Source organism: Phymastichus coffea, unplaced genomic scaffold (genome assembly GCF_024137745.1).
Source record: "Phymastichus coffea isolate CEN01 unplaced genomic scaffold, Cenicafe_Pcof_1.1 PCOF00055, whole genome shotgun sequence".
Taxonomy (NCBI): domain Eukaryota; kingdom Metazoa; phylum Arthropoda; class Insecta; order Hymenoptera; family Eulophidae; genus Phymastichus; species Phymastichus coffea.
Genome location: NW_026706866.1, coordinates 1747025 through 1773835, shown reverse-complemented (window position 1 = coordinate 1773835; position 26811 = coordinate 1747025). Strand labels below are relative to the sequence as shown.

General features: G+C 42.5%; 6 protein-coding genes and 1 non-coding gene across 8 annotated transcripts; 3 read left to right on the top strand and 4 right to left on the bottom strand.

The window, feature by feature from the left end:
• The first annotated feature begins 692 nt into the window (after positions 1-692).
• LOC131665917 (uncharacterized) lies at positions 693-6811 on the top strand. Of its 2 annotated transcripts, XM_058938168.1 has the most exons (9): positions 697-3801; positions 4162-4409; positions 4476-4656; positions 4771-4955; positions 5253-5428; positions 5503-5614; positions 5679-5861; positions 6144-6386; positions 6460-6811. In XM_058938168.1, exons 1-9 carry the CDS (start codon positions 1326-1328, stop codon positions 6538-6540), a joined length of 3885 nt encoding a protein of 1294 aa, XP_058794151.1. In that variant the 5' UTR covers positions 697-1325; the 3' UTR covers positions 6541-6811. The 2 variants fall into 2 exon arrangements, 1 of the variants encoding a protein (XP_058794151.1); XR_009302053.1 differs by lacking the exon at positions 6460-6811 and having other exon boundaries at positions 693-3801; positions 5687-5861; positions 6144-6281.
• A 33-nt stretch (positions 6812-6844) lies between these two features.
• LOC131665989 (large ribosomal subunit protein uL10m) lies at positions 6845-8117 on the bottom strand. The gene is made up of 3 exons (XM_058938291.1): positions 8096-8117; positions 7166-7684; positions 6845-7059 (listed from the first exon to the last, which is right to left on the bottom strand). The coding sequence occupies exons 1-3, from the start codon at positions 8115-8117 to the stop codon at positions 6845-6847; spliced, it is 756 nt and encodes a 251-aa protein (XP_058794274.1).
• LOC131665918 (partitioning defective 3 homolog) lies at positions 7555-11544 on the bottom strand. Its single transcript, XM_058938169.1, has 2 exons — positions 7761-11544; positions 7555-7684 (listed from the first exon to the last, which is right to left on the bottom strand). Exon 1 carries the CDS (start codon positions 11048-11050, stop codon positions 8246-8248), a length of 2805 nt encoding a protein of 934 aa, XP_058794152.1. The 5' UTR covers positions 11051-11544; the 3' UTR covers positions 7555-7684; positions 7761-8245.
• A 1184-nt stretch (positions 11545-12728) lies between these two features.
• Positions 12729-15917, top strand: LOC131665935 (UBX domain-containing protein 4-like). Its single transcript, XM_058938203.1, has 7 exons — positions 12729-13274; positions 13433-13567; positions 13749-14002; positions 14141-14416; positions 14491-14817; positions 14900-15132; positions 15203-15917. The coding sequence occupies exons 1-7, from the start codon at positions 13193-13195 to the stop codon at positions 15324-15326; spliced, it is 1431 nt and encodes a 476-aa protein (XP_058794186.1). The 5' UTR covers positions 12729-13192; the 3' UTR covers positions 15327-15917.
• A 1218-nt stretch (positions 15918-17135) lies between these two features.
• On the top strand, positions 17136-23305 carry LOC131665934 (homeobox protein Hox-B7-A). Its single transcript, XM_058938202.1, has 5 exons — positions 17136-17424; positions 17520-17639; positions 21055-21290; positions 22862-22998; positions 23072-23305. The coding sequence occupies exons 1-5, from the start codon at positions 17223-17225 to the stop codon at positions 23286-23288; spliced, it is 912 nt and encodes a 303-aa protein (XP_058794185.1). The 5' UTR covers positions 17136-17222; the 3' UTR covers positions 23289-23305.
• Positions 22547-22619, bottom strand: Trnam-cau (transfer RNA methionine (anticodon CAU)). Its single transcript has one exon. It is a non-coding gene; the product is annotated as a tRNA-Met (tRNA).
• Positions 23306-23416: 111 nt separating the features above from the next.
• On the bottom strand, positions 23417-25189 carry LOC131665933 (cyclin-H). The gene is made up of 6 exons (XM_058938201.1): positions 24946-25189; positions 24528-24752; positions 24284-24457; positions 23983-24208; positions 23790-23901; positions 23417-23710 (listed from the first exon to the last, which is right to left on the bottom strand). The coding sequence occupies exons 1-6, from the start codon at positions 25060-25062 to the stop codon at positions 23569-23571; spliced, it is 996 nt and encodes a 331-aa protein (XP_058794184.1). The 5' UTR covers positions 25063-25189; the 3' UTR covers positions 23417-23568.
• Positions 25190-26811: the final 1622 nt, after the last annotated feature.

The window sequence follows — 26811 nt, the reverse complement described above, 5'->3', positions numbered from 1 at the left end:
TGCTGCTCCCTCTGGCCAGGCGACGGCCGGCGTTATCTCGCGTAGCTCGACTCCGGGAAAATTTTTCCTATTAAAAGCCCGCGGAGCCGGCGATAAACGCGCCAAGTAGGCGTAAGGTGTTTATTTGCCCGCCCACGCGCTAAACATTCCAAAGGCTTTGCTCTCTTTCGCAGCTACGTATTTTTAGGCAAAGTGACTCAAAGACGACTCTCTGGTGCTGCTCTTCTCTCCCTCTCTCGGTCGTCGCTTTTTCTTTTCGCGCTGCCGCGGGATTGAGCTGTCGTGTCGCGTAGCGATAGCGAGCTCTTTTAGACCATTTCATTTTAACGAGTTTCCTCTTCCGACTCTTGTGCTGCTCGCGAGAAAGCGGCTTAAAAAATATCGAGAAGCTGATTCGATTGAAGGATACGTCGACAGCCGATTATTTGGCATTTGGTACTAAACAAACGTCGCCGCGAGACCGTGACTTTGAACGGCGGCGCGGCAGAGGCGGCGCGGGGAGGCAACGAAAGGAAAACGCCAAACGCGAATCGTCCAATTGAAAATAACCCGCTTTATTTTAAGCGGGCCGACTAGCTAAGGAAAAAGAACGATCACCACTGCGGTCGATCGCGCCTCGTTTGGCCGTGGCTCGAGCGCGCACCGATTCACTCTCAATTGCGCAGCCAACGGAGCTGCGGTAGGTTTTCGGCCTACTATTCCGCGCGGCATCTCGGAAAATCTCGCCATCCGCTTGCCCCGCCGACTGTCGTGGTCTCCTTCTTCCACTCGTCATCTCGAGCGCGCGCGTGTGGATTTGAAAATAACTGCGACCGAGAAAGAGAGAGAGCGAGAGCGTCGCGAGCCTATTAATAGCGCCGACTCGCGTGGTGTCTCTGTCGCGCACCCGCGCGATCCACGGCAGGCCAGAGAACGAGAGCGAACGAGAGAAGCGAGCTTTAGGGAAAGCTGCGCCGTTGGCTGCTCCTCGTGGAAATCCGAGTTAGTTTATTTGCACTGGCGCCCGTGACAACATGTGAGCCGGCGGTCGCGGCAAAGAGGATCACCCGACAAGCCCGCCGTCCATCGTCGGCCCCGTAGTGTGTGAACCCGACCGAACAGTGCCAACAGTGTCGGTGCTCTAAATCAGGTGTGGCTCGGGAACAAAAGGGAAAAGTTGGCCGAGCAAGCATTTGGACGACCGAGCGCGGCTATGCTCACGATTCTGGAAGTGGAAGCAAGCAACGCGCGGCCCGTTCGCCTGTAGGGGTTTCTAAATAAAGCTTCCGGCCGCGGCAGACAAGTGCATCGCCTGCTCCGGCCGGCTATGTGTGCGAGTGAGCGGAATGGTGGAGCACACGAACGCAGCGACTGGCTTACCTCAGTCGCACTCCCAGTCGCCAAATGGGTCGCGCCACCGGCGCTTCTCGCTGCTCAGGTGGTTCCGCCCGCGTCGTCGCGAACCCGGCAAGTCCGCTAAGCGCCGGCCGCGGGCGTCTAGCTCCAGCAGCGACAGCGCCTGCAGCCTCGACAGCCTCTACAGCACCGCCACCGTTCGCAGCTTCGCCTTCCACAGCGGTGCGCGCAAGCAAGCCGTCGATGCCGCTCTCCGACTGCAGAGCGCCGCGGTCGGGCCGTTCGCGCCCGGTGCGGTGAAGCTCGCGGCCAGCGGCCGAGTCGAGGCCGCCGCCGCCACCACCTGCACCCTGCCCAGCGGATTCACGCAGGCGCGGGACCTGCGGACTAGGTACGCGCTCCACCCGGCCCACGCCTTCGTTTCCTACGACAACCTGCCCAGGCCCCGGGGCATCCTCGACGGGCCGAGGAATGCGCGCGGCGGGGCGCCGACGGACGCCGCCGGCAGTGGCAACAACGACACCTTGACGTCACTCGACTCGTCGACCTCGGGCTCGCGGAGAGTCCACGTGAAAGGCAAGCGCCGGGCGCCCGAGCCGCCAGTCGAGCGTGCGCTCGGGGCCAATGCGGCCGGCGGCGCGAACCAAGCCAGACGCAAGCGGAGGCCGGCGCCCAAGCCGCCCGGACACACCGACACTCTCTCCTCGGAGGCGTCCGCCTCGGGCATGGACTCGGCGCTGACCGCCCCCGGCAAGGATCTCAGCAACGACACGCTCGTGTTGCGCAGGGGCGTGCTGCACGCCAAGGCCGACGCCAACTGCTCGCCCGATCGCTCGGCCAGCGCCTCTCTCTGCGACTCCGACAGCAACAGTGCCGTGCTGACCCCCAAGTTGGGAGGCATGACGCCGCGACCCTGGTACAAGCGCAACGTGTTCGGCGACCACGGCTCTAGGGAGCGGTCGACCGCCAGAAGGACGACCAACGACGACCTACTCCGCAACTTCTCCGCAGCCCAGGTCGTCGTCGCGGAGACGAGAGACGACAACCTGTCCTCGAACTCCAGTTCGCCTACGCTCTCGCATCCGACGTCCTTCCCTTTCGAGGGCTCGCTCTCCAGGCTGGGCTTCTTCAGGCACCACGGCGACGACAAGAAGAAAGACAGCAAACGTAAGTCCGGCGTCTCGATACTCACCAACATTAGCGAGCTGGACAAAGAGGCCGCTGCCATTGTGCAAGAAGAGCAGGCGAGGAACCGCACCTCGACTATTCTACAAGCCGCTAAACTCGAGCGAGAGGAATTCGAGAAACGCATGGCTGCCAACGAGAAGATCGTCCAAGAGATCGTCAACTCGTCGTTGGAGAAGTCGCCGAGAAGAAGCGCCGGAACCCTCATCGGAAAATTCAATGGTTTGGGCAACATTCCGAGATTCGGCGTCCACTCCAACTTCTTCTCGAGACAGGGCAGTGCGTCGCCCAACGCTAGACGCTACAATCGACGCGTCGACGAAGCGGAACGAGATTTATCCCGGTTCTTCCCTGCAAAAAGACCTCCACCGCCAAAGATGGAATCGGCAACGCTGTTCGCGGAAGTTATCAACCCTGGAAAGAGGAATTCGTCTGCAGCCCAGTTGGGGAAGGTGACTCGAGCATCGGATGACAACAGCGACTTCGCCGAGACACTGGCCAAAGAACTGGACGACGTGGCCACGGGGATAGCGCGACTGCGACGCGAGCTCGATGACAGACCGAAATTGCTCGAAAATGCGGCCAAGCCGAAAGACGAGTCAACGAAGAAACCGAGTCCCGCCAGCGATCAACAGCTGGCGAACTTCGACAAAGAGTTTAGCAAAATCTTCGACGAGATCGACCGCCAGCTGAGACCTAGGAACAGCAGCGTCGCGGTCAGCGTTATAAATAATCACGGCAGCAGCGGCGCCTCCCCGTCCGACAGTGCCGAGGGAACGGCGAACGTGAAAAAAGACGACAATAATGTCTCTTCAGCGTCGACGAAGACAAAGACTTGCTCGGAAGACGTGGCAAAAAAAGAAGAGCCAAAGACGGGCGTCGCACGTATAAGTGGCGTCGACGACAAGACGACCAACGATCTAAAGGAGATGCTCAAGGAAATGAAGCATTCTCTGCCGAAGCAGCGCCCGGGAGCGAAAGCGGAAGCGGGCAAGGAGAGCGCGAAGCCGCGCATTAACAGACCGTCGACCAGCGGTAATGCAGCCAGCGCCGGTGGCAAGGCCTCCTCCGCAAAAGTGTCCTCGGGCGTGCAGACGAGCGGAAACGTGCGCAGGATCGTCGTCAAGCCTGGCGGGAATACCTACGCCAACGTTAATGCCCGGGAGCAGCCGCGAGTGAAGATTGATTTACGACTGGCAGATAACGCGCCGACGCCGCTGGCCGCGGACACAGCCAGCACCGCCGCGGCAGTGGCCGAGAGGCCCGATAAAAGGCACGATGGTGAGGATTTTTTAATTCCATGAAATTCACTTTTCGCCAAGCGGATTATCTCCCGTTCAAGTGAAAACTTTTTCCGCTAAAGTCATTTGTCAAAGTTTTCAACTCGCTTGTTCTTTTTCGCCATCGTCTCCCTTTTTTTTCTTCCAGAGATTCATTTAGATTGATTTACATTTACGCACTCGTAAATTCTACGTGAAATTCAGTTGCTTTGCAAATAAGGCGGCAAATAGAATTAGAGCGAATTATTTTGAATTGTTAATTAACGTTATGTACTTAGCAAGAAGATCGGTTCGTGTGCGTTAGCAAGATACAGCGGAAAGAGAATTTTTCATTGGTATTTGTCTGTTTTCGCGACAAAAGATAAGAGTTTTGAGGAGATCAAGGAGCACTGCATGAACACGCTGGCTGTAAACCGATTGCTGAGGAAACTAGAAGCAGCTATCGCGTCGGGAAATCATCAGCAAGCGGCAGTGCTGGCTAAAGAGTTAGCCCAGTTGAAGATACACTGCTCGGTGGTGAGACAACGATCTTGCGACGCCAAGGAAAAGCTCAAGCTCAGCATGTACATCGAAGACAAGCAAGCTCACCAGGGTCCCATCCCCTTGCAGGTATATCAAGTTTTCAGCCGAAAAGATCGCCCTGGCTGATAACTAAATGCGACAATTCAAAAATAGCTTCCAGCCAACATGACGGTGGCGCAGCTGAAAGCCAAAATACAGCTGGAGTTTGAGATCCCGGCCAACGTGCAGCGCTGGATCATCGGCAAGAATCTCGCCGACGACGATGACGTAACACTACGGGATTTGCAAGCAGCCGAGGGATCTGCGGTATTCCTGTATCTCGTGGCGCCACCGGGTACGACAATAAAATCACAAAGCAGTGCCGAAGAGAGAGAGAGAGAGAGAGAGAGAGAGAGAGAGAGGAAGCGCGAAATGGACAACGAGCAGCTACTGCATAAATTACTTTTAGATTTGCAGGATAAAGAGACGATTAAGGAGGATAAAGAGCGCGAGAAACAAGCGGGGCGCGTAATAAACGAAAAGAATGACGAGCGCGAGATAAAGGCGGAAATTAAGCCCGAGACTGTTGCTGCTGCTGCTGCCGCCGCCGCCGCCACCGCAGAAGCTAGTGCTGCTGAGCCGCTACCTCGTCAGGTACAATGAAATAAATTACAATGTCGCCGGAAAGAGAGAGAGAAAGAGAGAGAGAGGGGGGGGCAGAGAGAGACAGAGGAAAGATGTTAACGTTAACGCGATCACGTGCATGTGACCGAAACCCTTTTTTCAGTCACATGCACGACTTTACAAGTTTAATTAGCTTGTTACTCGGTGCCATTTGATGCGATAAACGCCTTTTTGGCTTTATTTCCTTTTCGTTGCTTATACTGTAGTTACCACTTTACTTTTCAAAAGCACAACGCTTATTCCAATTTTCCTGTACTTCTGTTGCAGCCAAATGAAGACTCGCTGCCAAGGGATGAGAAACTCAAGCGCTATGAAGAGCTGATGTCACTTGAAAACTGTGATGTTATTATAACTGCCGAACCAATCGAGTGTCCAGTGTGTTTGATGATTACTGTTCCCGGAGAGGGTGTGACATTACGCGATTGTCTACATACGTTTTGCAGGTATTCAATTGTTACTATCGAATGTAAAATTCAACCTATAACTCGTTATTAAATGTGCCAACAAATAATATCAGGGATTGCGTGATCAACGTTGTGCGCTATTGCGAGGATGCAGAGGTAAAATGTCCATACAGAGATGCTGACTACACGTGCGAGTCGACGCTGCAGGAACGCGAGATTAAAGCTGTAAGGCTTTTTGGGAAAACCTATACTTAGATATTGAACGAAGAGTGATGAAAAATGTTTACAGCTCGTCAGTGCAGAAGTGTATCAGCAACATCTAGCCAAATCGATAGCGCAAGCGGAAAATAGCGCCGGCAACAACGCCTTTCACTGTAAGACTCCCGACTGTCCGGGCTGGTGCATTTACGACGACGACGTCAACAATTTTTTGTGCCCGGTCTGCAAAGTTAATAATTGTCTTACCTGTCAGGTGGGTCGACCTTGTAAACCTTCGGGTCTTTAGAATAAGTTTTTTACAAATAAAAATTATTTATACATATGTAATTAAAGTCCCCGAATAACATTAAAGAGAATTTATAAATATTTATCAAAAATGTTTCTATTTTGAAATTTGTTGACTTTTAAATTTTCTCAGAGAAGAGTTCAAAAATATAATCAATAACTTTTTTTAGAGTGAAGCATAAAGATAGCTTTCCGAAATATTGAATAAATGATTTTTGAATATTTTAAATTTAAAAATAAACTTTCGCAGGCTGCCCACATGGGTAGAAATTGCCGTCAATATCAAGAAGAATTGAAGTATTCCAAGGAAACTGATCACGAATCCAAAAGAACAGCGGCGATGCTCGAAGAAATGGTTTGCCGCGGTGAAGCCTTATCATGCCCGACTTGTGCTGTTGTTCTAATGAAGAAGTGGGGCTGCGATTGGCTTCGTTGTTCTATGTGTAAAACAGAAATTTGCTGGGTGACGAGAGGACCGCGTTGGGGACCTGGGGTACATTTAATGCTTTCTTTATATTAAATTTTATTTCACAAGGACAAAAGAATCAAGCAATCTGTGTTTACAGGGTAAAGGTGATACTTCAGGAGGATGTAAATGTGGAGAAAATGGAGTTAAATGTCACCCGAAATGTAATTATTGTCATTGACGAGGTGTCAATGACTGTATCGTAAAACAGCTTTTATCTGTACGAGAAAAAGAAAGATGTATAGATTCTTGCAATGCGATTAATTAAAGAAGCGTTCGTTGAATTTTAATCGAGGGTAGAACCGAAGGAAGTTACTGAGTGATAATAATAATATAAGAAAACTAATTTCAAATTTAATTAATATTCTTATTTATATTCTTATACAAAGGATTCTAGTCGCAGTTTACGTAATAAAGCTTTATGTAAACCTATAACGCGTAATAAATTATCGATATGGTTAGAAAAAACTTATAGGCACCGTCAATTATTCTTTCACATCACAGGGCTTATCTTCTTTTGTACCTATTTGTTTTAACCGGGTAACCAAAGTAGACTGATGATGCGTTAGCTGTCGATTAAGATTTCCTCCAGCGGCTATTCTCAAAACTTGGACAAGACCAGCTTGTGAAGTCAGAAGATCCAATTTTCCCATCTCCAAAAACTCATTACGGTGTAACAGCTTTCCATTAAGTATACCAGCTGCAAAAGATTTTTTTAATAGTTTCAATAAAAAAATAAAACAACAGCCTATCCAATCAAATAATATCAATATAGATTCAATGTTTTTTTAATAAGAGAAGCTTACCAATCAATACAACTTGCGACGTCTTCTTTGAAATTTTAAATAGTTTCTCAGCATCTGTTTCTTGGCTGAAAACGAAGAGATTAATGCGATTCATCCTTTGGAGCAAGCACAACGTCGGTTCATAAATTGTGTCTTTTAAAGCTAAATCTAATATCGATGTCTGATAACCTTTCAGATACATATTTGCTTTTTTCAATTGGACAGCAAAGTTGAACTGATCCTCCCCGGTAATAGAATTCACGTGGAAAAAGCCGACCATGTTTGAGCTTTTAAACCAATTCAAACATTCTCTTGCAATTATTACATCGTAGGGATTAACCTTTTTTTGGGCCTTTTCTTTATTTTCTGTGATTTTCTGGCATCTCTCGCTCCAAGGCTTAAATGTATGCGGATTTGAAATGAAAGGCGTTATAAATTTCTCCACTATTCCTCTTCTGTGGTGTGGAGGTCTTGGTTTTTGAACATTGACTTTAAATCGTTTCTGTAGAGTGTAAACTGATGTTCTAATTGGTTGGCTCACTGTAACATTCGAAAAATTACATATTAGATGTATACACGAACGTAAGTTGTTAACTTTTTAAAATGTCATTCTCACCTATACCACTTCAAAAATTCTTCCAACATAAGGCCTTTAATACGCATTGATAATCTACTTATAAAATATTTGGTTTTTAATTTACAATTTCAAACAAGCCTAAAATCTATGATATGCAATTTATATTTTTTTTAACTGTGAAATTCACGTCACTTTCTAGACTTCATGCTAAAGTAGATTATACGTAAATGAAGTACAAAATTCGGTCGTTTAACCGCGTTAACAATCATGAAAATGAAATACAAAATTATATTTACAAAATTGATTAAATCTACCGATATAATTCCTTTTTTCATTTATAAGGCACTTTGGAACGGTTTTTACAAAAAACTTACAAATTGATAGTGCATTAACCATCAACTATATTAAAAAAATAAAATAATGGAAAGTGGTTAGATGTTCAATGCACTATCATGAACATTAGTGAAATTTCATTAATTGCCTTCGAAAACAGATATTCGAAAATTGATCGATTTCCGTTTGTATTATGCTATATAATTAATCGTCCCGCTACAGTAATTACTAGTTTCATGTCGATTCTCGATATTATCTCCAAAATTCAAGGATTTTCTATTTTTACCAAGACGCAGCATCGACCGAATTCCGCTCTTCTTTCGTGATCTCTTATATCGATCATCCAAGGCAGAATTTAACGAAGCCTGCTTGATGTCCCCTCTACTGTTCGAGAATCCTTGCTCTTCTTTATTATTGCTGCTATTGGAGACATCTCCAGTGTGAACATCGTCGACCAACCAATGCTTGCGTGGAGAAATCAACTTGTTATCACATCCTGGAATGGTGTATAAGTACTCGGGCTGGGAATGTTTTGAAGTCTCTCCGATGGACGATTTGGTGCTATTTATTGTTTCAAAACCATCTTTATAATCTTTCTTGTTATGATTCTTCTGGTCATCGGTCGATTTATTGTTGTTGTCCCTGCCCTCGCGAAGCTTTTTATTTCTCTTGTAGGTATCCGTATTTTTAGCGTCGAGAGCCGCGTGTCTTTTTTCCGACATACTTTGCCGGCCAAGGGCATCTCGAGAAAATTTATTTGTCGGTGAATTAAATTCTTCAAGAGACAATTGACTATCGTAGGTAGGATCCCCAGAATACTGACTATCCTTGTCGTCGACAGCTTTCGGTTTAGGCTCGGAGTAGATATTGTGAGAGTGAGAATTTTCGTTAGAGTCTTCTAATAATACTGATTCTAAATTATCATCTCGTTGACCAATACTAAGTTTTCTTGAAATACTCGACGGATCCATCCACGTTTTGTTCGTTGCAAGGCAATAACTTTCGTTTCTCAAACTATTTTTGTTATACTGTTCTGTCAATCTATCGATTACAGGATTCCATGGTGAGGCTGATGCTGAAAGCAAACTTTTATCCAGAATATCTGTTTGTGAGTTCAAATTATTTTTTTCTTTTATTATTCCATCATTTTTTATGTTTGAATTCATCATATAAACATTATTTGGAGAATCTATCTTATCAGAAGGTGAAGAGCGTTGCTCTGAAAAACTTTTATCTAATGAATTTTCATAGGAAGATAATCTTCTTGCTATTGTTAAAGTGATAACTCCAGTAATGGAACTATTAGTATTAAGCATGGCTCTTCTCAATGTTTCCATAGCATCAGAATTTGATAGATTTAACAATGATACTCCATTAACATTTAATAACTGATCATTTGTTCGCAATCTGCCATCCCTAGAAGCTGCACCTCCATGTAAGACACTTTTGATAAAAATTCCTAAGTCAACATTTGGATGCTCATTTGTGTTGGTTTTGCCTTTAACACTCACTCCTAAACCAGCTTTTTCTGAATCATGGACGGGAATGTCTAGCGTAAGAATAACTCTATTCTTTTTTGGAGAAAGGGCTGGATCATCTGATACTTGTATCATTTTGTAATTATACTTTTCATAATTATCAGGTGATTCTTCTTTTTTTTTTATCGGTGACTCGTGTTGAGGATTCCAATTATTTCCTGTATCTGGAGTCACAATTGGAAGGCCAATTGATGAATCAGATACAATTGTAGATACTTCCTCTTGCCTAGACACCACCAAGTGAACTGTGCCACTTGGTGGAATAGCTTTAAATAAATCTACTACTTCAGGCTGACTTTTACCTGTCACCTCTATATTATTTACTTTAAGCAGGCGATCACCTGGTCTCAACCTACCATCTTCAACAGCAGCACCTTTTGGAAGTATATTTTTTATGTAAATTGGACAATGTCCACCAATAGGATTATCTCTTGTAGTAACACTAAATCCTAATCCATCACTTTTATTAGGCCCTTTTCTTAATTCAATTTCAATCATTTTACCAATTTTACGAGTATTTGCCGTCTGTAATACATTATAATTAGCACATTGTAAACGTTTTAAGCTGTCATCATTATCTAAAGCTCTGTTTGAATTATTATATATATTAGGAATATTTTGTAAACTTTTTTCTTGAGATACCTTGTGTTTTACCACTGTAATAGTTAGACAAGGTTCGTTCATACAGGACCTAAAAATTTCTTGGACTTTTGTGTAAGGTATTCTAAGTAAATTGTGTCCATTTATTTTGATAATCTTGTCATGTAAATCTATTTGACCATCTTTAGCTATTCGACCATTAGGCTCTATTCCTTCTACTCTGAGACCTTGATCATTACCTGATAAATCGTAACAAGGCACAACATTTAATCCTAAAGGTCCTGTTTTATTTTTTATAAGAATTTCACAAATTTCTCCTTGATCAAGGAGATCTGGCTTTATATTTGGTATTTCATATAAAGCTTTTGCATCTTGACCTAGTGGCTCTTTGCGCCTTGATTCACGTGGTAAAGACAATGCAGAGTAAGTTGTCATACAAGGTTCTCTCGTTGAAAGTACATGCATAGATGATCTTTTGGCGCTTTCTCTTTTTATATTACCAGTAGATCTACTTGCATACATGCGATGGTGATCTTTGTGCTCTCTGTGAAAGAAATCAGGACTGTTTGTTCCAACAGAGCTTGCTCCATCACCTCCTGCGTGAGATACATCAGATCCAACAAAGTGAGCAACTATTTGTTCTCTATCATCAGCCACATCACATAATTTATCATCTGGATCCAATATTCCACCGGTAGTTAAAGAAGACAAACTGTTAATGGTCAAAGTACTGTCATTCTTCCCAGTAGCTTTCTTGTAACGGAGTATTGCCTCATGCATGAGGTCTTTGACAAGAAGACTGCCATCGCCACAAGGCACTACTACCCTTATATGGTCAAAGCACACAGTTACCTTCATTGTTTATTTTGCCTTGGCATCACAATGTTAAACAATCACAGACTGTGGACTTGGACAAGCCATGTATAAATTTTATCAAAGTATCTACTTGACCGTTTCACGTTGGAATGTAGTAAAATTATCAACAAGATTAAAAGCTTTGTAACCAACAGGTGTATGATTATCACTTTTTATTTGTATTATTCACTCCCATTTCCTAAGAATGAATCAGTGACGCGACGCACTCGTGACTTCAAGTTAAAATACGTTGATAATTTCTTATTTCCTCAGCACTAGAATCGTACATTACGATAATCTTAATTCGTTGATTTGATTAATCTAGGAGTTATTAAATAATGTATAAAAAATCTACGTTAAAACAAACAAAAATCTATATATCGTGAGAATGGAAAACATGCAAGGACAGACGCACTACGCCATTACAACGATTTTGTTCCCACAGCATTCCACACAATCACACAAGAGAAGTGGAATATGGAACAGTTAACAATTCAATACAACCTCAAGCCTTAAAATGTATTTCAACAGGACATCAATTCGTCATATGTTATTCTCTAGCAAAAAAACAACTTTTACACAGTGGAAATAATTAAAAAATAAATAATATATCACTTATCAACCAAAAAAGTAAAAACAAATATTTTCATATTTGTTTCAATGAATATTAAATAGTATTTTTTAATAATCATCTGGTCATACACGTTTAATAACCATTTGATAATAAATAAAATCATTACGTAGATTTAGACGTAGCGATTTGTAGCCATTATAAACTAAAAATATAATGGGAATAATATCAATTTATTCTTAACAACATTTTTAATTTAAAATTTTCGCAACTCTTTAAGTTGACTCGGTTAAAAATCTACATTTTTTTACATATTATGATGAGTACCTCAAGAGATATTTTTTAAGAAATTCAAGAATATTTAGAAAGGTAAAGTGTAATATCTATTTACGATACAATTGAATGAATGCTTTTGTTCAACTTATTCAGTTTGTATCTAGCTTTCATTTATTGTTCATTAGGTCTTCGGACATACAATATTAAGTAATTGTCGTAATTGTTGTCGCCGTAGTTGAAGGTTAGAATATAGCCTTTTTATTTCGTTAAGTGAAATATTATGTACGTGTCATTACTATTGATGATTATTAGAAAATATCTTAGCATATTGGGTATATAAAAGTTTTTCAAAAAACATCTCAGCTTTTGTTACGTTAATATTTTAATACAGCCTTATGCGTGGAAGAATCGTCGACTGTGCAGAGGAACTATACGGTTTTCATAAGCACTTCTGCTATGATAAATAATATAAATAAAAGATAAAGAAATAAAACTGATGCTCACCTCTATTGATTAACTGCGACATAATTGCCAAAGATGTTTAAACAATTTTAACAGGTTGAAAAATATAAATAATCACACGTGCACAGATCAGATACTATATTACATTGTACGTCCAAACATTCTTGTTTATAGCACTAGTTACGGCACTGGATCTGGAATCTGGGTTTGAGCAGTTCTTCAGTTCTGTGTTCCTTGTTTCTTATACTTTTTTATAATCGAATATCATAACATTCATAACTCTACTTTATGCAAGCATGCCAATGTATGCATAACGCGTAGTTGCTATTTGAAAGTATAATAATTTAAATAATCTTTGTTGATTCGTCAGATTTTATTTATAACTTGTTAGGATTCCTGCAAGTTTGCATACATGTTTTCTATGCGCGATAATTCGCACTTATTGCAACTTAAAATCTTGATAAACAATATATGTAAAATAATCAATTATTAAATCAACAAAATATTAAACGTCTCACGAATCAATGCTTTCAGTTTATAGATACTGCAATTCATAATTTTCATCCGTGATAAGCGACAAGCGCTAGAATCGCCAACATATGGCTAAGAGCTAAGGTCTAGTACACAGCTGTTCTGTTCAATTATTAACAAAGTTCAAATTACAAGAGTTGCCCAGCATATAACGTCATCATATATACATAGCCTAGAGAGTTGAACTTCATGTTGAATTCATCAAATTCATAGTGCCCCGAAACATTCGTTATTACCAACGTCATTTAGAAAAATCTGGAAAATTGTTGATAAAAATTGTAAAGTTTACGTTATTCATTAAAAAAATGAAGTGGTTCCAAGGAAGTATTCCTGAAGCTATAGCAGCATCTAAATCAAAGAAAGCTATATTTGTTGTTTTTGTGGAAGGTTTGTTACTCTGCTTAAAGGTTAAGTGCATGTCATGACATGCAAAATTTGATTGTAAAATACGTAATTTATATTTGCTTTATTGAATATGTTACCCACTACATGATATATATCGTTAAATGTGGTAATCTATTTCAATAATCTTTTTTTAACTAAAGGTAAAGACGAAGTTTCACAAGAAGTAGCAAAAACATTGGATTCTGTAGAAGTGTCATCGCGTTTAGAAGAAGACAAATTTGTTGTTATCAAACTTCAGAGCGACTCTGAAAATTATACATTTTTTGCACAGATTTGTAAGTATATATTTCACTTCAACTAACTTATTCTTTTAAACAGTATGGCAACAGTATTGTTTGCTTAATGTAAATTGAGATTTTCAAAAATCACTTGCAACTATATTAGTGTATGTAAATATTAAATTATATTTCATTGACAAAGTATTGAATATTAATTCAATTTGTCATATATCAACAGATCAATTGGTTCCCGTTCCGTCAATATTTTTCATTGGTGAGAATGGTGCACCACTGGAAATTATTGGTAATAAGCTATCGTCAAATGACTTAGCATCAAAAATTGATTCAATAGTATTAAAAGCTAAGCCACAGACAATAGATCCTTCAGCAAGTTTAATAAATTCTGAACAATCGACACAATCCTCTACTAGTACGCAAGGAGCAAGTATAGTAATAAATAATTCAGCAGACTCTACAAGTTTCAACCAAGCAGTAAGATCTGAGAGTAACAATGTAGCAGTAGTAGAACCTATAACGCAACTTTTGTGTTATAGGCTATATTAAAGTTAAAATTTCTTTACAATTGATTAAAGTAAACATATTATCAATTATAATAAATTTAATTTTAAGGAAAAACTTAAAAGAGCAAGAGAGCTAATTGAACTGCAAAATAAAAAGAAAGCAGAAGAAGAGGAACAAAAAGAACGAGAGAGGGAAATAGAAAGAAGAAAAGTAGGAAGAGATGTGCAAAAATTACGTCAGCAGCAGCAAGAAAACGAAATCAAAGAAGCATATTCAGAAATAATGAAGGAAAAGGCAGCCGAAGCTGCTGCAAGAGAAAAAATTTTGAAACAAATAGAAGAGGATAAGTTAGAGAGAAAGAAAAGGTTTGAAATGCATCAACAGGTATTGACTATTTTTTATCGTTTGTAAATTAATTATTTTTGTTAGTATCTTCAATTTTTTAAGATAAATTTTAGGAAACAGTGGCTCAACAACAGAAAGTTCAAGAAGAAGCGCAAGTTAGAGCCCAAGCTAAAGCTCAAGCACCTACCTGTGACATGTCAAAAGCTCGAATACAGTTCAAATTGCCAACTGGTGAAAGTGCGACTCAAACGTTCCAAGCAACGGATACTCTTGGAAATCTGAGAGCATACGTTATTCAAAACGTTCAGATACCATTTAAGCATTTTTCTATGTCTGCATTCTTCCCAAGACGCGATTTCAGTTCTAATGATGATCGTAAAACTTTAACAGAATTAGAACTAGTTCCTTCATCTGTTATTTTAATCTTACCAATAAAGTCGGTACGTTATGTCATATTTTATTAATAAATCTACTTTTCTTCTACAAGTAGTAGAATAATTTTGTAATTGCGTTATATTCTAGAGCAATCCATCGTCTGTTATAAAATCAACTGATGGAGGAGGTATCTTTTCACAGTTCTTATGGACACTTCTTGCACCAGTAGTCAGCATATACAACTATGTTATGGGATATTTAACTGGTAGACCTCGTGGAGATGAATCAAATGATAGTAACAATGCAAACAGAAATCAAGGGATCCCACCATCTAACAATGCTTTTCCAGCATTTGGACGACTTGGAAACATTGGCGCAAGGTCTGTCTTTTAATTGCATAGTGAAAATTGATTGTTTACAAATTACGTTTTTAAAATCATTTCTTTATAGGAGACTTGGAGGACAAGGAACATCGAAAATTAGAGCTCGTGGTAACATACATACCCTTCATTCTGGAGATGATGACAATGACGAAAATAATACGTGGAATGGTAATTCGACGCAACAAATGTAAATCTTCATTTTAATAAGGAAAAAAATATGGTGAAATTAATTTTCTTTTTTTTTTTTTACATAAAATATACATTTTGCTTACCGTACGAAAAACATAGTTATCGTTTTATTGTCATTTAAATGATAAATTAATTCACTATTTGAAATATTATTTTGATGATAGAAAAATTTATTTTGTTTTTGTGTTACAAATGTTGAATACTGCAAAGACCGTCTTATATGCTTGAAGGTGTTGCTTAGTATCACATTTTAATTTTAAGTTTATACACAGTATGTACTGTAATTTATTTCAATGAGAAGCAAAATATGTAAAAATAATTGTTACAATATGATGCAAATTTTTACATAATTTTTAGCAGTATCGTTGATAGGTTTTTGTCACTGCTACATTATTTGAAAGAATTATGAAAAATAATTGCATAGACTGTAGTTGCAGCAACCCGTGGAGTTATACTTTTAATGCATCGTTTACGTAATTAAGTTAAAACATCGACACTGCACTGAAAATTATTATAATTTTAAATTTACGCAATTTAAGAATAGATCATACATTTATCTAATTCTTTATTGGTGCAAAATAAAAGAAAATTTATCAGAACTTTGGTTTTTTTGCTATACATATCTTACAACAAACCTAAAATGGTTAATATTAAGTTATAAACAATTATACAAGTGGAAAAATATTAATTAAAATGATAAAATATTAACATTCCTCTGGAAATTCTTGAAAAAACTTGCTTAGTACAATTAAAATACATTGAACTCATTAAGCGATTTGATTTGTCAAAAAAGAAGTTCCAAGTAAGTTGTCATTGCCTAAGATGGCTATTAATAAAAAGGAGAGGAAAGCTGTGAAAAAGCACCGAAAGCTCTCCGCCCTTCCATTCATCATTTACGATACATTGACGCAGCGACTTTCGACGCCTATTTATATAACCTTACGGCCTCGGCAGCCAGTGCTTAATTATCACTTTTCTTGACTCGAAACTACCATTGCGGTTACTCGACTCATCTGAAGTAAGCGCTAAGTATATATATATAATTACTTATGCTTGCATATCTCAGTTGTCAGATTAACATATTTCGATCGATGCGGTATGCTCGATCTCTTATTGCATCTTTGTTCTAATTGCATTCATATTTTGTATGTGAATCGTATCGTAATTGCGTGTCGTAAATCAACAGTAGAAGCTTTTAATGCTCAACTAAAATTAATAGTTTTTAACAAACTGTCAAAACTAGTTTTTTCCATTCACGACATGTTAGTCAATGAACGATGAAACATTGGACAGCTTCTGGTATAAGCAAATATGTTACTTGAACGAGATATAAAATCGTTCACAACGAAAGCTTGCTGATCGCATTTTCGAATCGGCTTTCTCATAGACGCCGAGAGTTGGAAATAAGGGCCGCGAAAAAAAGTATAAAGTCAGAAGATTCCCAGGAGTGAAGTTGGTTGGAGAGTGGAGCACGTGTAAATGGTTATTAATCGGGCAGACAGAGAGCAGAGCGGAGACACGAATTTATGGGCAGCTCGTTACCGAGCGTTTAGGGAGATATCGTAGGGAGTCGGCGGCGGCGCCGCGCGCGGAACAAGCAGCCCCATACGAGATCATTACGGGGCGACGGCTGCTGCACCGACTGCCTGCGCGATGATGCCAAGTACCGCCCAAAATCTTGGCCGATTGGCCGGGAACCCAGTGACGCACCGAGCACGTGGCTCCTCCTCGGCCCACAGACCAGCTGAAAAAGAAATAAACTCGAGTGAATCCCGACGACGACTCAGTCTGCCGAGGGGACCATTTGCGAACTGGCGAACGCAGCGCAGCTTTGTCCTTGCGCTTATCGTCCGCAAGCTTTGCGAGTGCTTGGCGACCTTGCGAAGTGATTGTGAACTATGTCGGAGGACAGCGACCGAGTTGCCGAGGACACGACCAAGAGCTACCGAACGGACGTTCCCAAAGTTTCCTTCAGTATCGAGAGACTGCTGGCGCCATGCAACAAGCTCGTTTGTGCGCGCGACAGTAGTTACGACAAAGTGGAGTTTTATTCAAATGTCTATTCGACGATGCCCCCTGCTCGCTTGGCCTGCTCAAATGGTGCGTATAGCCAAACAATGCGTGAGTTAATAATTTGAGCGCGCCCCAACTGCGAGGCAGTTGCGCGAATGAACAAGGCGAAAAACATATTGCAGCTGACGAGCAGGAGTCGCTGATAGTCCACCCTGACTCATCCGTGATGATTTCGGAAGAGATTGAATTCCACGAGTCGGACATGGGGTGTTCAACGTCACCGGATCCGGAAATTCATTACGGTACGTTTTACGATAAATCAAAGTGCCGAAACTATGCAGCAATCAAGTTGGCCGCGCGCGCAGCTCAAACTCAACTTCATTGCTTTACTATTACCAAAGTTATGACGTCTCTGCGCCTCTATCGTCAACATAGTTTCCAACTCGAACGGCAATCTTAACGAGCGCGCATCGCTCAAATGAATTTCCGGACGATGAATTAAACACGTAGCATAGCGCATTACGCACGCGGCGGGCATTATCAGCCAAGCGAGGAAGTCAGCGTGTGCGCGACGATAAGCTGACGCGGGAACGTTATAATTTGCCTCTCCGACGAAATCTCAATTAAAAGTAACGCGCCACGGCGGGCGCGGAGATGGGGCAGAGGGTTGCTCGGCAACTTTGATCCACGACTTCCTGCGAGTGGCCCACGCCCACTCAATGTTCTGGCCCCGTTTACTATTTATCTGTGGCGCTCGCTTTCCTCTTCCTCGCTAATTTCGCTATATAGAAATACGGCTATACGCGACGCCTACTTGCGTCGTGAGCAAAGTGCCGAGCTGCGACATTGTTTGCCGAAGTCGCCGGCTTTCTGGAATCACTCGTCGCTTAACTGGGCACTGAAATTATATCCGCTATTGATAACATTGTACAGTTGGAAGCCAACTCGTTCGCCCAATTAGCTGGAGCTTAACTCCCAGCCGATAGTCATTGTTTGCCAGTTTCGGTGCATTCTGCGAAGGTAAAGCAAGCCATTTCTCTTGTTAACTATCGTCTAATGAGGATCCAACTTCGGATTGCGAAAGCTGAACGAGCCACCAATCAAACTCTCTCGGAACAAAGGCCAATCGGCGGCGAACAAAGCCGCGCGCCGCATCAAAGTGTCACAACAAAAATAGCGCGGCGGTGGCGCGTGCGACAAGGCGAAAAACTCAGCCAGCCGACTAATTTGCCTCGCGGGGCGCGCGCGCGCGACTGGCCGGAGGTCATAAATCGGGCCATCCGCGCGGCAAGAGGCCGAAAATTTTACGCGACAAGGAGCCTTCGCGCAGCGAGCTAGACCGAGGGAAGAGCGCAGCGCGCCGCGCGTTTCGACTACAAAGCCGTCAACGCGTCGCGTAAATCTTGCCACTGGCCGAGCCACGCGAGAACGTCCGGTTAATTACTTTTCGATTTATCGTTGCCCGGGAGGCAGGCGAGGGATTCGGAAAAACGGCTTGATGGATCGGGGAAGCGGCCGCGTTGCGTCTTTGAATTATCTGTCTGAGCCGTCTGTCTGCTGGCGAAGCTTCTTTTGCGATAATGGGTCTGATAGCTGTCGAGGGCCGTTTTAGAAAGGCACCAGAATGGTGCGCCGTGTAGCATCGGAAACCTGTGCTTCTTGAAAGCAAATTGTTTTGAGAAAAGTGTTAAGCACAAACAATCCTATGCAAATATGTCCACTGTCATTATTGAATCAGAAGCATTTCGAGCATTCTATTTCAAATTCGAATTCGTGTGCTAGCAGAAGCCGTAAAATGAAGCTTAATTGGACGAAGCCTCTTTGTCTGGTCTCGTTAGAAGTAAAGTGCAGCGACGGCGACTTGAGTACTCGCGCAACATTACTCGGGCTGAAACGTATTATCTGTTAGCATGAAAATACGCCTAAGAAACAATTTAAAGGCAAAAGCAAATGGACGGTCAAGTCTGAATGTGCTGCCGCCGTTCGGATGCGACGCACGGCTTTGGTCGCGGGGCGGCTCGATTAGCCGCGCGTAAGAATTGCCAGCCCCATCAATCTCTCCCCTCCCCCCTGCCCCCCACCGGGCGGCAGCAGCGCCTCGGAAATGTTGTTTATATTTATAGGTGTAGCAGTAGGCGTGTCGCGGGCAGAGCTTGAAAGCTCCTAATTATCCGGTCATTCGTCATCTCTTCAGGCGCTCACTGCCGCGCGGTAAAAAGCTCACCTAACAAACGACACGAGGCCAATTTCGGCGCGAGCTTGATTGCTTCATCGACTTCAACTGATCTTTTTGCTGCAAGCTACTCTCGCTCTCGCGCTCTCCCTCGTTGTACACCGTGTACGGATAGAACGGCCGCGAAGGCCGCATCCTGCTGCTCGTGCTTTGAGAAATGGCCAACCGCTGGGATATGGGGCTTGTGGACCTTCTACCGCGCGGCCCGTGATGCTTGAACGACTTTGAGAGGCACGTCCTGTCGCTATCCACGACATAATTCTTACCAGTCTCCAATATTTCACTCGACGATCGTGCGCCGCTCTATTTACCTATTTCCCGCATTTCATACAAATTATCATTCTGAATTGCGTTGTCGCATGAATTTCGTTGGGTTAATTTAGTGAACTGTCCGTAAGTAGGCACTCGGCTTATTTTCGAAACTGTTTTTCAACGCTTCTAATGAGCTTTTTTTCTGAAAGCAGTCTCAGAGATGTCAAAGCATGCAGACAGTCGTTTGCACTTTCGAGTGTAAACGAAGTTTATTTTTGTGTCGCACTGCGGGTCGGAAACGTTTGAATTTGTCGAAGTCACGGGTCAACAGCGATTGGAAGTGCGCTTTCGATATTTCCGAGTTTATCTAAGCGAACGGTACGATCGGCGACGAACTCCTTGCCTGCCCGCTCGTAAATTTGGGCCAATTCGAAATTACTCGGTGAGTCGCATGGAAGCTCGCAGCCCGTAAATCGCGACAAAAGGCAGAATACGTAGTAGAGCCCGCAATGAGCGATCGGCCGATTACAGCGAGTGAGTAAGGGTGTTACCGTTTTAGCTCGCGCGCAGGGGCAATTACGTCGGCATCTGACAATTAGTAGTCGGTAAACGGTTTCGCGAGCAGCGTCTCGCGCTCCTCCTCTCTCGGGCCACGAATAGTTTTTACCGGGATATTTATTGCGACGACGAGCACCGCCACCTGAGGCGTGTCACTGGCGCGCGAGCCGCGCGACCGACCGCTGCGTACTCTCGTGGCGTTCGATTTGCAGCTCGACGTGGCTCGACCGAAATTAACAAAAACCTACTCGCGCCGACACGGGCTAAATGGAGTCGAGCGAACGGGTGAGCTTCTCTCGATCGTTGTTGTCGCCGCAAATCCCACCTCCTCTTTCGCGCGCGCTCACGCGAGCATTGACGAACGAGCTCCGAGAAAAGAAGTGCGGCTACAAAAAAATTAACCGAGGCGAAGAGAGAGAGAGGGAGAGAGAAAGAGAGAGAGAGAGAGAGAGACGAGTCGAGCGAGCGAGAATAGAACGCGGAGCCGCCGCGCGCACGCCTGCTTCCAGCTTAGCTAATTGCCGCGAGCGCGCGCGCGAGTTACGCCGAACTTGTCTCCCCAATTATTCGCTGATTAATGGAGATGCCTCGCGCGAATACCTCGCTCTTCCCGATTCGCTCCTGCGCGAGGCAAGCTCTCGAGAGCTCAGTTTCATCCTCATGTCCGATTGCAGAGGCCTGCACGAGCAGCTACGGAGCCAACTCGACGTCGGCGTTGTGCGAGGATCGCGAGGAGCTGCCGGAGCGCAGCTCCAGCGCGGCGAGCGACGACGAGCGCAAAAAGCGTCCGCGCACCGCCTTCACGGCCACTCAGATCAAGTCGCTGGAGGCCGAGTTCGAGAGGAACAAGTACCTGAGCGTCGCCAAGAGACTGCAGCTCAGCAAAGCCCTCAAGCTCACCGAGACCCAGGTACATATCGACCCGGGATAAAGCCTGAATAATTCAGCCTTCCCAGCAGTCTTCATTAGTTCGCCTGCTGTAAGAAAAAAACCACGTGCGCGCCCAGTCCCCGGAGAGAGCGAGCGAGCGGGAGCGAAGCGAGGGGAGCAGTTCAGCGAACGATAGCATGTAAATTAAAGAGCTCGCTCGGCGCACGCGGAAGTCCAATTAGAAAAACCGCGGGCAGCCGGCTTCTCGCCACCTGAAAAAGGTTAGCGTGCGACGACGTCGTCGCCGGCTCGTTGAGTTATGGGGCGCGAGCGTCCACATGTGCAGGCGCCACGGAACAGAGGCGCCCGCGAGCCCCGACTTGGCGGAGACCAATTAGCACCTCTTCGCCGCGACGAAAGAGCTCGCGTTTTTGCACGTATACCTGCGCGATCGGCTACGGCGCCCGTCCCCCATGCAGCAGACAACTAGTTAATGAACAATTCCTCAAAGTGATTTCTTCATTACCGCGCGGAGCTCGCGCCGAAAAATACGGCAGATTATTTTTGAGCGCAAAAGAAACCGGGGGAGAGGAAGTTAATTGGACTGGATTGTGCATGCGCGGCATGTTAGAGACCAGCCGACTCGTGTAATTCTCACCCGACAAGAGTGCTTACCTCCAAAAATATCGCTAATTTGTGCGTGGACCTGGCATAAATAAACAATCCGGGAGTCAACTAGAAGCCTGACTCGCGCAAAAAGATAGCAGGCAGCGGAATCAAAGGGGTCGCGCGAGCTTAATTGTCAACGGGCGAGCAATCTGCGGGAGAAAGGGGGGCAGGCAGCCCGACAGATCAGAGCAACGAGACACGGGTCGTGGGCATAAATGTCACAATATTTCTCTGACTTAACGAGCCGCGCGCGAGGCGACAGACCGGAGAGGCGTCGATTTTTTAATTAGGATATATTGCGCTCCGTCCATTTGGCTCCCTTTGAGATTTTTCGCCCTCTCCATCTACTCCGCGCTCTTCTACTCCTCTCTTTTTTTCGACGACTAAGTGCACTCTTTCGTCGCTCCGGAACTATGCGTGCCAAAACGCCACCGTGGACTTTATGCCCAAGTATTAATTGTCCGTATCGTCGACTTAGAGAATATTTAGCAGTCTAATGATAGTCCTGACGGAACTACTTATTGCTTTTAAAAAGGAAACCAACAGAAAACTTTAGTAATATTGCCGTAGGAGGAATAGATTTGATACTGAAAATATTTACAATGTTTATTAATAAAGCAAAAAAATTGCCCCGGGTGAGGATCGAACTCACGACCTTAAGATTATGAGACTTACGCGCTGCCTACTGCGCTACCGAGGCCATATCATCAGAAATCTTCATGTTATAGAAGAGTCGAGCGGTCGGTAAAATTGCAAAAGTTTATTTATTTATCGTAAATGTCCCAACTTAATTCTTAAGCGACTATATATTGCCCTGCGTTTGAAAACGATAAGATTTGCCCAGTGCTTAGTACGTTGGAATAGTTTCACTAGTTCACTAGTTCACTTCACTTCACAAGTATTCACTATTACGTAACAGGTTAATTAGTTTATTTTTTTCAGATAAAAATATGGTTCCAAAACAGACGAACAAAGTGGAAACGAAAGTACACCAATGATGTGGAATTACTGGCTCAACAATATTATTCCAGTCTTGGTATACATGCTCCAAGACCAATATTTGTCGGCGATCGATTATGGTAATTTTGCTCGTTATTCAAATATATTTCATTTTATGTCCAATCTTGCAAGTATCGAATCTTATTATTGAAGGTTTTTCAATTATTCTGGACATCCACAAGCGGGGACTTCAGTATTACCGTCGCATTTTTCTCCATTAGCAATTTCGCCAACTCTACCGGTAATTCGGCCACTTTCGAGCAATCTCCAAAACGGACAGCACGCAGAGGTTTTTCACAATAATTCTGCTAGTCAGCCCAATTTTAATTTATCTCAAAGATTAGATTATAGGCACCAAAACTCCCAATGAATGGCAAAGTGTACTTTTAATTTTCTACTGTTTATCGATATTGATTAATGGATATTAATGTTATACATCAATGAAAAAGAATTCGAAATTAAAAAATTAAATATTTTTTCAAAAACATTTTTTACACTGTGATAAATATTTTTACAAAATTGAACTTAATACTAAGCGATATTATAATGAACTGATATCTTTCATATAAAAACGATATTTGAAAAGTTTAACATTGTTATTATTCATTAAAAAAATAATGGAGTAATAAATACTCGTCAATATTTCTAATTTATTTTGATGCAGGTGATATTGCTCTGATTCCTAAAATCGTTTCATCTCGTTCATTTTGGTCCATAATTAGTTTGGCATACTTCTGCTGATCATCCAGGTAATCGTCTTCATCGAACATTTCTTGCATCCGTTGCTTATATCTACAACCAAATGTTTTTTCATACATTCATATACTTATATATGTTTTGAATTAAACCCTATATTCCTAATTTAATTTACCTTTCACAGTCGGGATTATTATCTTGATTTCGGCATGCGTCCAATTTTTTCTCCAATTTCTTCACCAAATCTCTCGCTGGAACTTCTACACATTTAGCCATCGATCTGATTTCTGGAAAGAAAAGTATTAATTAGAAAAAAATTTGGTAAAAGGACATATGTCATCGGAGTAAAGAAAAAATCTTAAACTCACTTCTAACAGCTTCAATTATTGCTGGTAAATGTTGTTCAGAAAATAAAATTTCTGTCACATAATTGTCCAAATTAGCATTTATACTTGATGCTGCATGTAACGTTGCTGCCAAAGCAATCTGACTAGGTGCATAAAGTAAAACACTGTCTGTAAGAAATACTTTTTCTAAAAAGTCATCGATGAATGTCCTTAGGATTTCTGGATTATCTACTCCTTTATACCTAGTCTACACATTACAAAATATTTTATTTTATAATAATAGAAAAAAGTCATCTATCAATGAATATAACAAGTTTAATACCTTTATGTCTATAAGAAGCCCTTCTACTGGCCTGTAGGGATTATGGACGGTTAAATTGTAATTTAATTGTTGCATCAACAGAAGTTCATTATTCAATATGATATCAGAAGCTTTCTCTCTATCTCCCATAATATTTGAAACAAACTGCGATATAGATACATTGAATTCATCGACCTGCAGTACCAAATTTTTAATTTAATTTGATTTTCAATGTAAATATAACAAACTTTGAAAGAATATGTACCTTGCATGCTAAATATACACATGTGACTAATATTTCCTTTGGATGATAGTCCATGACACTGTTTCCCAGATAAAATCTTTTAAAGTAATGTACCGCAGTAGCAATGGTTGCTTTCGGCATAGGTGGAGCGAATCTTTTGCAAAATTCCTTTAACTGAGATTCGTAAAATCTTTGAAGAACCCTCTCTTCCGCTACAGACAGGAAGTGTTTTTCTTTCTTTTCTGGCTGAATTAAAGAAAAATAAATAAATAAATAAATAATGTTGGTGTTTATAATGACATAACTTCTAAGCTTTTCCATAGTATACAAGTTTTAAAAAAGTTGATACATGCCAAAGATACAAATATTATAAAATAATGTTTATATAAAATAATACAAATATTATAAAAAACGTGGAAATAATAATTATTAAACTTACAGAGATATTTGCGCCATGCTTAGCAATAAAGGTAGCGTTGGTTTTTTCTCGTAGACATGCGATATCATTTTCGTCACTAAATAGCCAGTGTTTCTTTTGTGTGCTTAGAGGGAACATCGTGATAATTAAAGAAATACTGCATGAAAAATAAATACGTGTACACTTTGTTGCTTACAATTAAAAAAAGCTATGCGTTCTCACTGTGTTTACACCTAGGCGTTCATTTTTGTTATGTTGGCTTGGCTTGGGGCGCTGTGTGACAGTGCATTGGATGGTAAAGCAGCAGGAAATATCTAGAATCTAAATCCCGGATTTCCTATAGATGGCACCAGGTGACAGAGCAGTTTCCGATTTGCGGTTTCGAGTTTCGATAGAACTTCTTTCATTGTCGAATATAGATGGCAGCACATAGGCTTTCAAATTGGCTCTTCTACAATGAATAGCTGACAATTAATGAAATCATACCATTTCTTTCACGTGATAGATTTTTAATGGAAAATTTATGTTCGAAAGATAATTAAATTATTTGTTTCTATTAATTTGATCAATGACCTTAAGTAGCATGAAATTACTGAAGGTTTGTTATAAATAAGGTACAAATAAGTTGCACTCGGTCGGTGATACCCGTAAAATGCCAAAAGTGAAATAATTAAATGACAATCTCTCTGAACGGTTCAATATAGATCTCTGCCGATATGGTAAAGATCTCGAAGCGCACCTATGGTGGCGATAAACAAGCTTCAAGCGGAAGAAGTCGTCTCTTCGAGTTTTGGCGAACGAGGCAAAAGCCAAAACGAGATAAAATAAAACGGGAGAAAGAGAAAAGGCAGGTTGGCTGCTGCCGTGGTCCGATTTTAATATGCACGCCCCCGCCTGCGTGGTGGTGGCGATCTTGGGCGCGTGGGCGTATCCAGGGCCCTTTGTCACCGGGCGACGCATCTTATCAGTGTCCGATCGGCCGGCGGCTACTACATGGCATCCGTTTTACCCCCGGGGCCATTTATATTGGGTTTGAGTTTATGTCGGCTGCAGCTTATCGTCAGTGCGATGAAATGATGTTGCGCTGGGGCCTATGGTTCACAGATAAGCCCAGTCTCGCCGCCGGAGGTTGTAAACCAATGAGTTTATTGCTAAGTGAGATCTTGCAGTGCAATTGCCCAGTGCAGCAGTAGGAACAGCAACTCTGATTGTACCATCGATTCTTACAAACTGCTACGTCTCATTTACTTTCCGCCTTTATATCTTTCGACATCTAGTTAAGGATTATCTGTACTGCTTTTATCCTCAGCCTATTATATGGAATATTATATATATATATATAATATTAGCCCTTCATTTTTTTGTATTTTCTTTTTAAGCAAGCTCGCAAGGCTGTAAAAAATTATCCGTTGCAATTAAGTAGATAGAGTCCAGTTGTGGTTAGACAATTTTTCGATCATTTTATCCGTTTCATCAACGTTTCCCGCGCAGCGCGTTCTCACAAAGCTCATGAACAACTTGTATTTTGCCCGTATCCATCATAAACGTACTCCTCGTTGAAAAAGCCAATAAATCTCGCGCATAAAACAACGGAAAAATGATTTCGAGCCGCGCAGCGTGCATGCACGCGCGCGTTGCTCGGTTGCCTCGAGCGCGCGCCAACTATATACGCAGACCATAACTCTCCGTGGTTTTTAAGTCGGCGTTGTCTCGCGTTGGGATTTGCGCGTCGACGACGCGCGGACGACGACGACGCCGCTGCCGCTCGCAGCCCCGCACGTAAATTTATTCGTGGGCTCGCGCTTTCGCTTTCGCGTAGATGAAATTTATAGCGCGGACGCCGCCGCCGTGAATTATACTAATAAGGTACCGAAACTTGTGTCCCTC

Bases quoted from the DNA above. Each gene is read 5' to 3' on its own strand.
- LOC131665918 (XM_058938169.1), bottom strand. From the start codon at position 11,050: ATGAAGGTAACTGTGTGCTTTGACCATATAAGGGTAGTAGTGCCTTGT.
- LOC131665935 (XM_058938203.1), top strand. From the start codon at position 13,193: ATGAAGTGGTTCCAAGGAAGTATTCCTGAAGCTATAGCAGCATCTAAA. The intron at 13,275-13,432 runs GTTTGTTACTCT...TTTTAACTAAAG, and splicing joins ATTTGTTGTTTTTGTGGAAG to GTAAAGACGAAGTTTCACAA. The intron at 14,417-14,490 runs GTATTGACTATT...GATAAATTTTAG, and splicing joins GGTTTGAAATGCATCAACAG to GAAACAGTGGCTCAACAACA.
- LOC131665934 (XM_058938202.1), top strand. From the start codon at position 17,223: ATGTCGGAGGACAGCGACCGAGTTGCCGAGGACACGACCAAGAGCTAC. The intron at 17,640-21,054 runs GTACGTTTTACG...GTCCGATTGCAG, and splicing joins GGATCCGGAAATTCATTACG to AGGCCTGCACGAGCAGCTAC. The intron at 22,999-23,071 runs GTAATTTTGCTC...TTATTATTGAAG, and splicing joins TTTGTCGGCGATCGATTATG to GTTTTTCAATTATTCTGGAC.
- LOC131665933 (XM_058938201.1), bottom strand. From the start codon at position 25,062: ATGTTCCCTCTAAGCACACAAAAGAAACACTGGCTATTTAGTGACGAA. The intron at 24,753-24,945 runs GTAAGTTTAATA...TCTTTAATTCAG, and splicing joins AGCATGGCGCAAATATCTCT to CCAGAAAAGAAAGAAAAACA. The intron at 24,458-24,527 runs GTACATATTCTT...TTGGTACTGCAG, and splicing joins GTGTATATTTAGCATGCAAG to GTCGATGAATTCAATGTATC.
- LOC131665917 (XM_058938168.1), top strand. From the start codon at position 1,326: ATGGTGGAGCACACGAACGCAGCGACTGGCTTACCTCAGTCGCACTCC. The intron at 4,410-4,475 runs GTATATCAAGTT...ATTCAAAAATAG, and splicing joins AGGGTCCCATCCCCTTGCAG to CTTCCAGCCAACATGACGGT. The intron at 6,387-6,459 runs GTACATTTAATG...CTGTGTTTACAG, and splicing joins GACCGCGTTGGGGACCTGGG to GGTAAAGGTGATACTTCAGG.
- LOC131665989 (XM_058938291.1), bottom strand. From the start codon at position 8,117: ATGGTTAATGCACTATCAATTT. The intron at 7,685-8,095 runs GTAAGTTTTTTG...CGAATGTTACAG, and splicing joins GGTTAATGCACTATCAATTT to TGAGCCAACCAATTAGAACA. The intron at 7,060-7,165 runs GTAAGCTTCTCT...AATCTTTTGCAG, and splicing joins GTCGCAAGTTGTATTGATTG to CTGGTATACTTAATGGAAAG.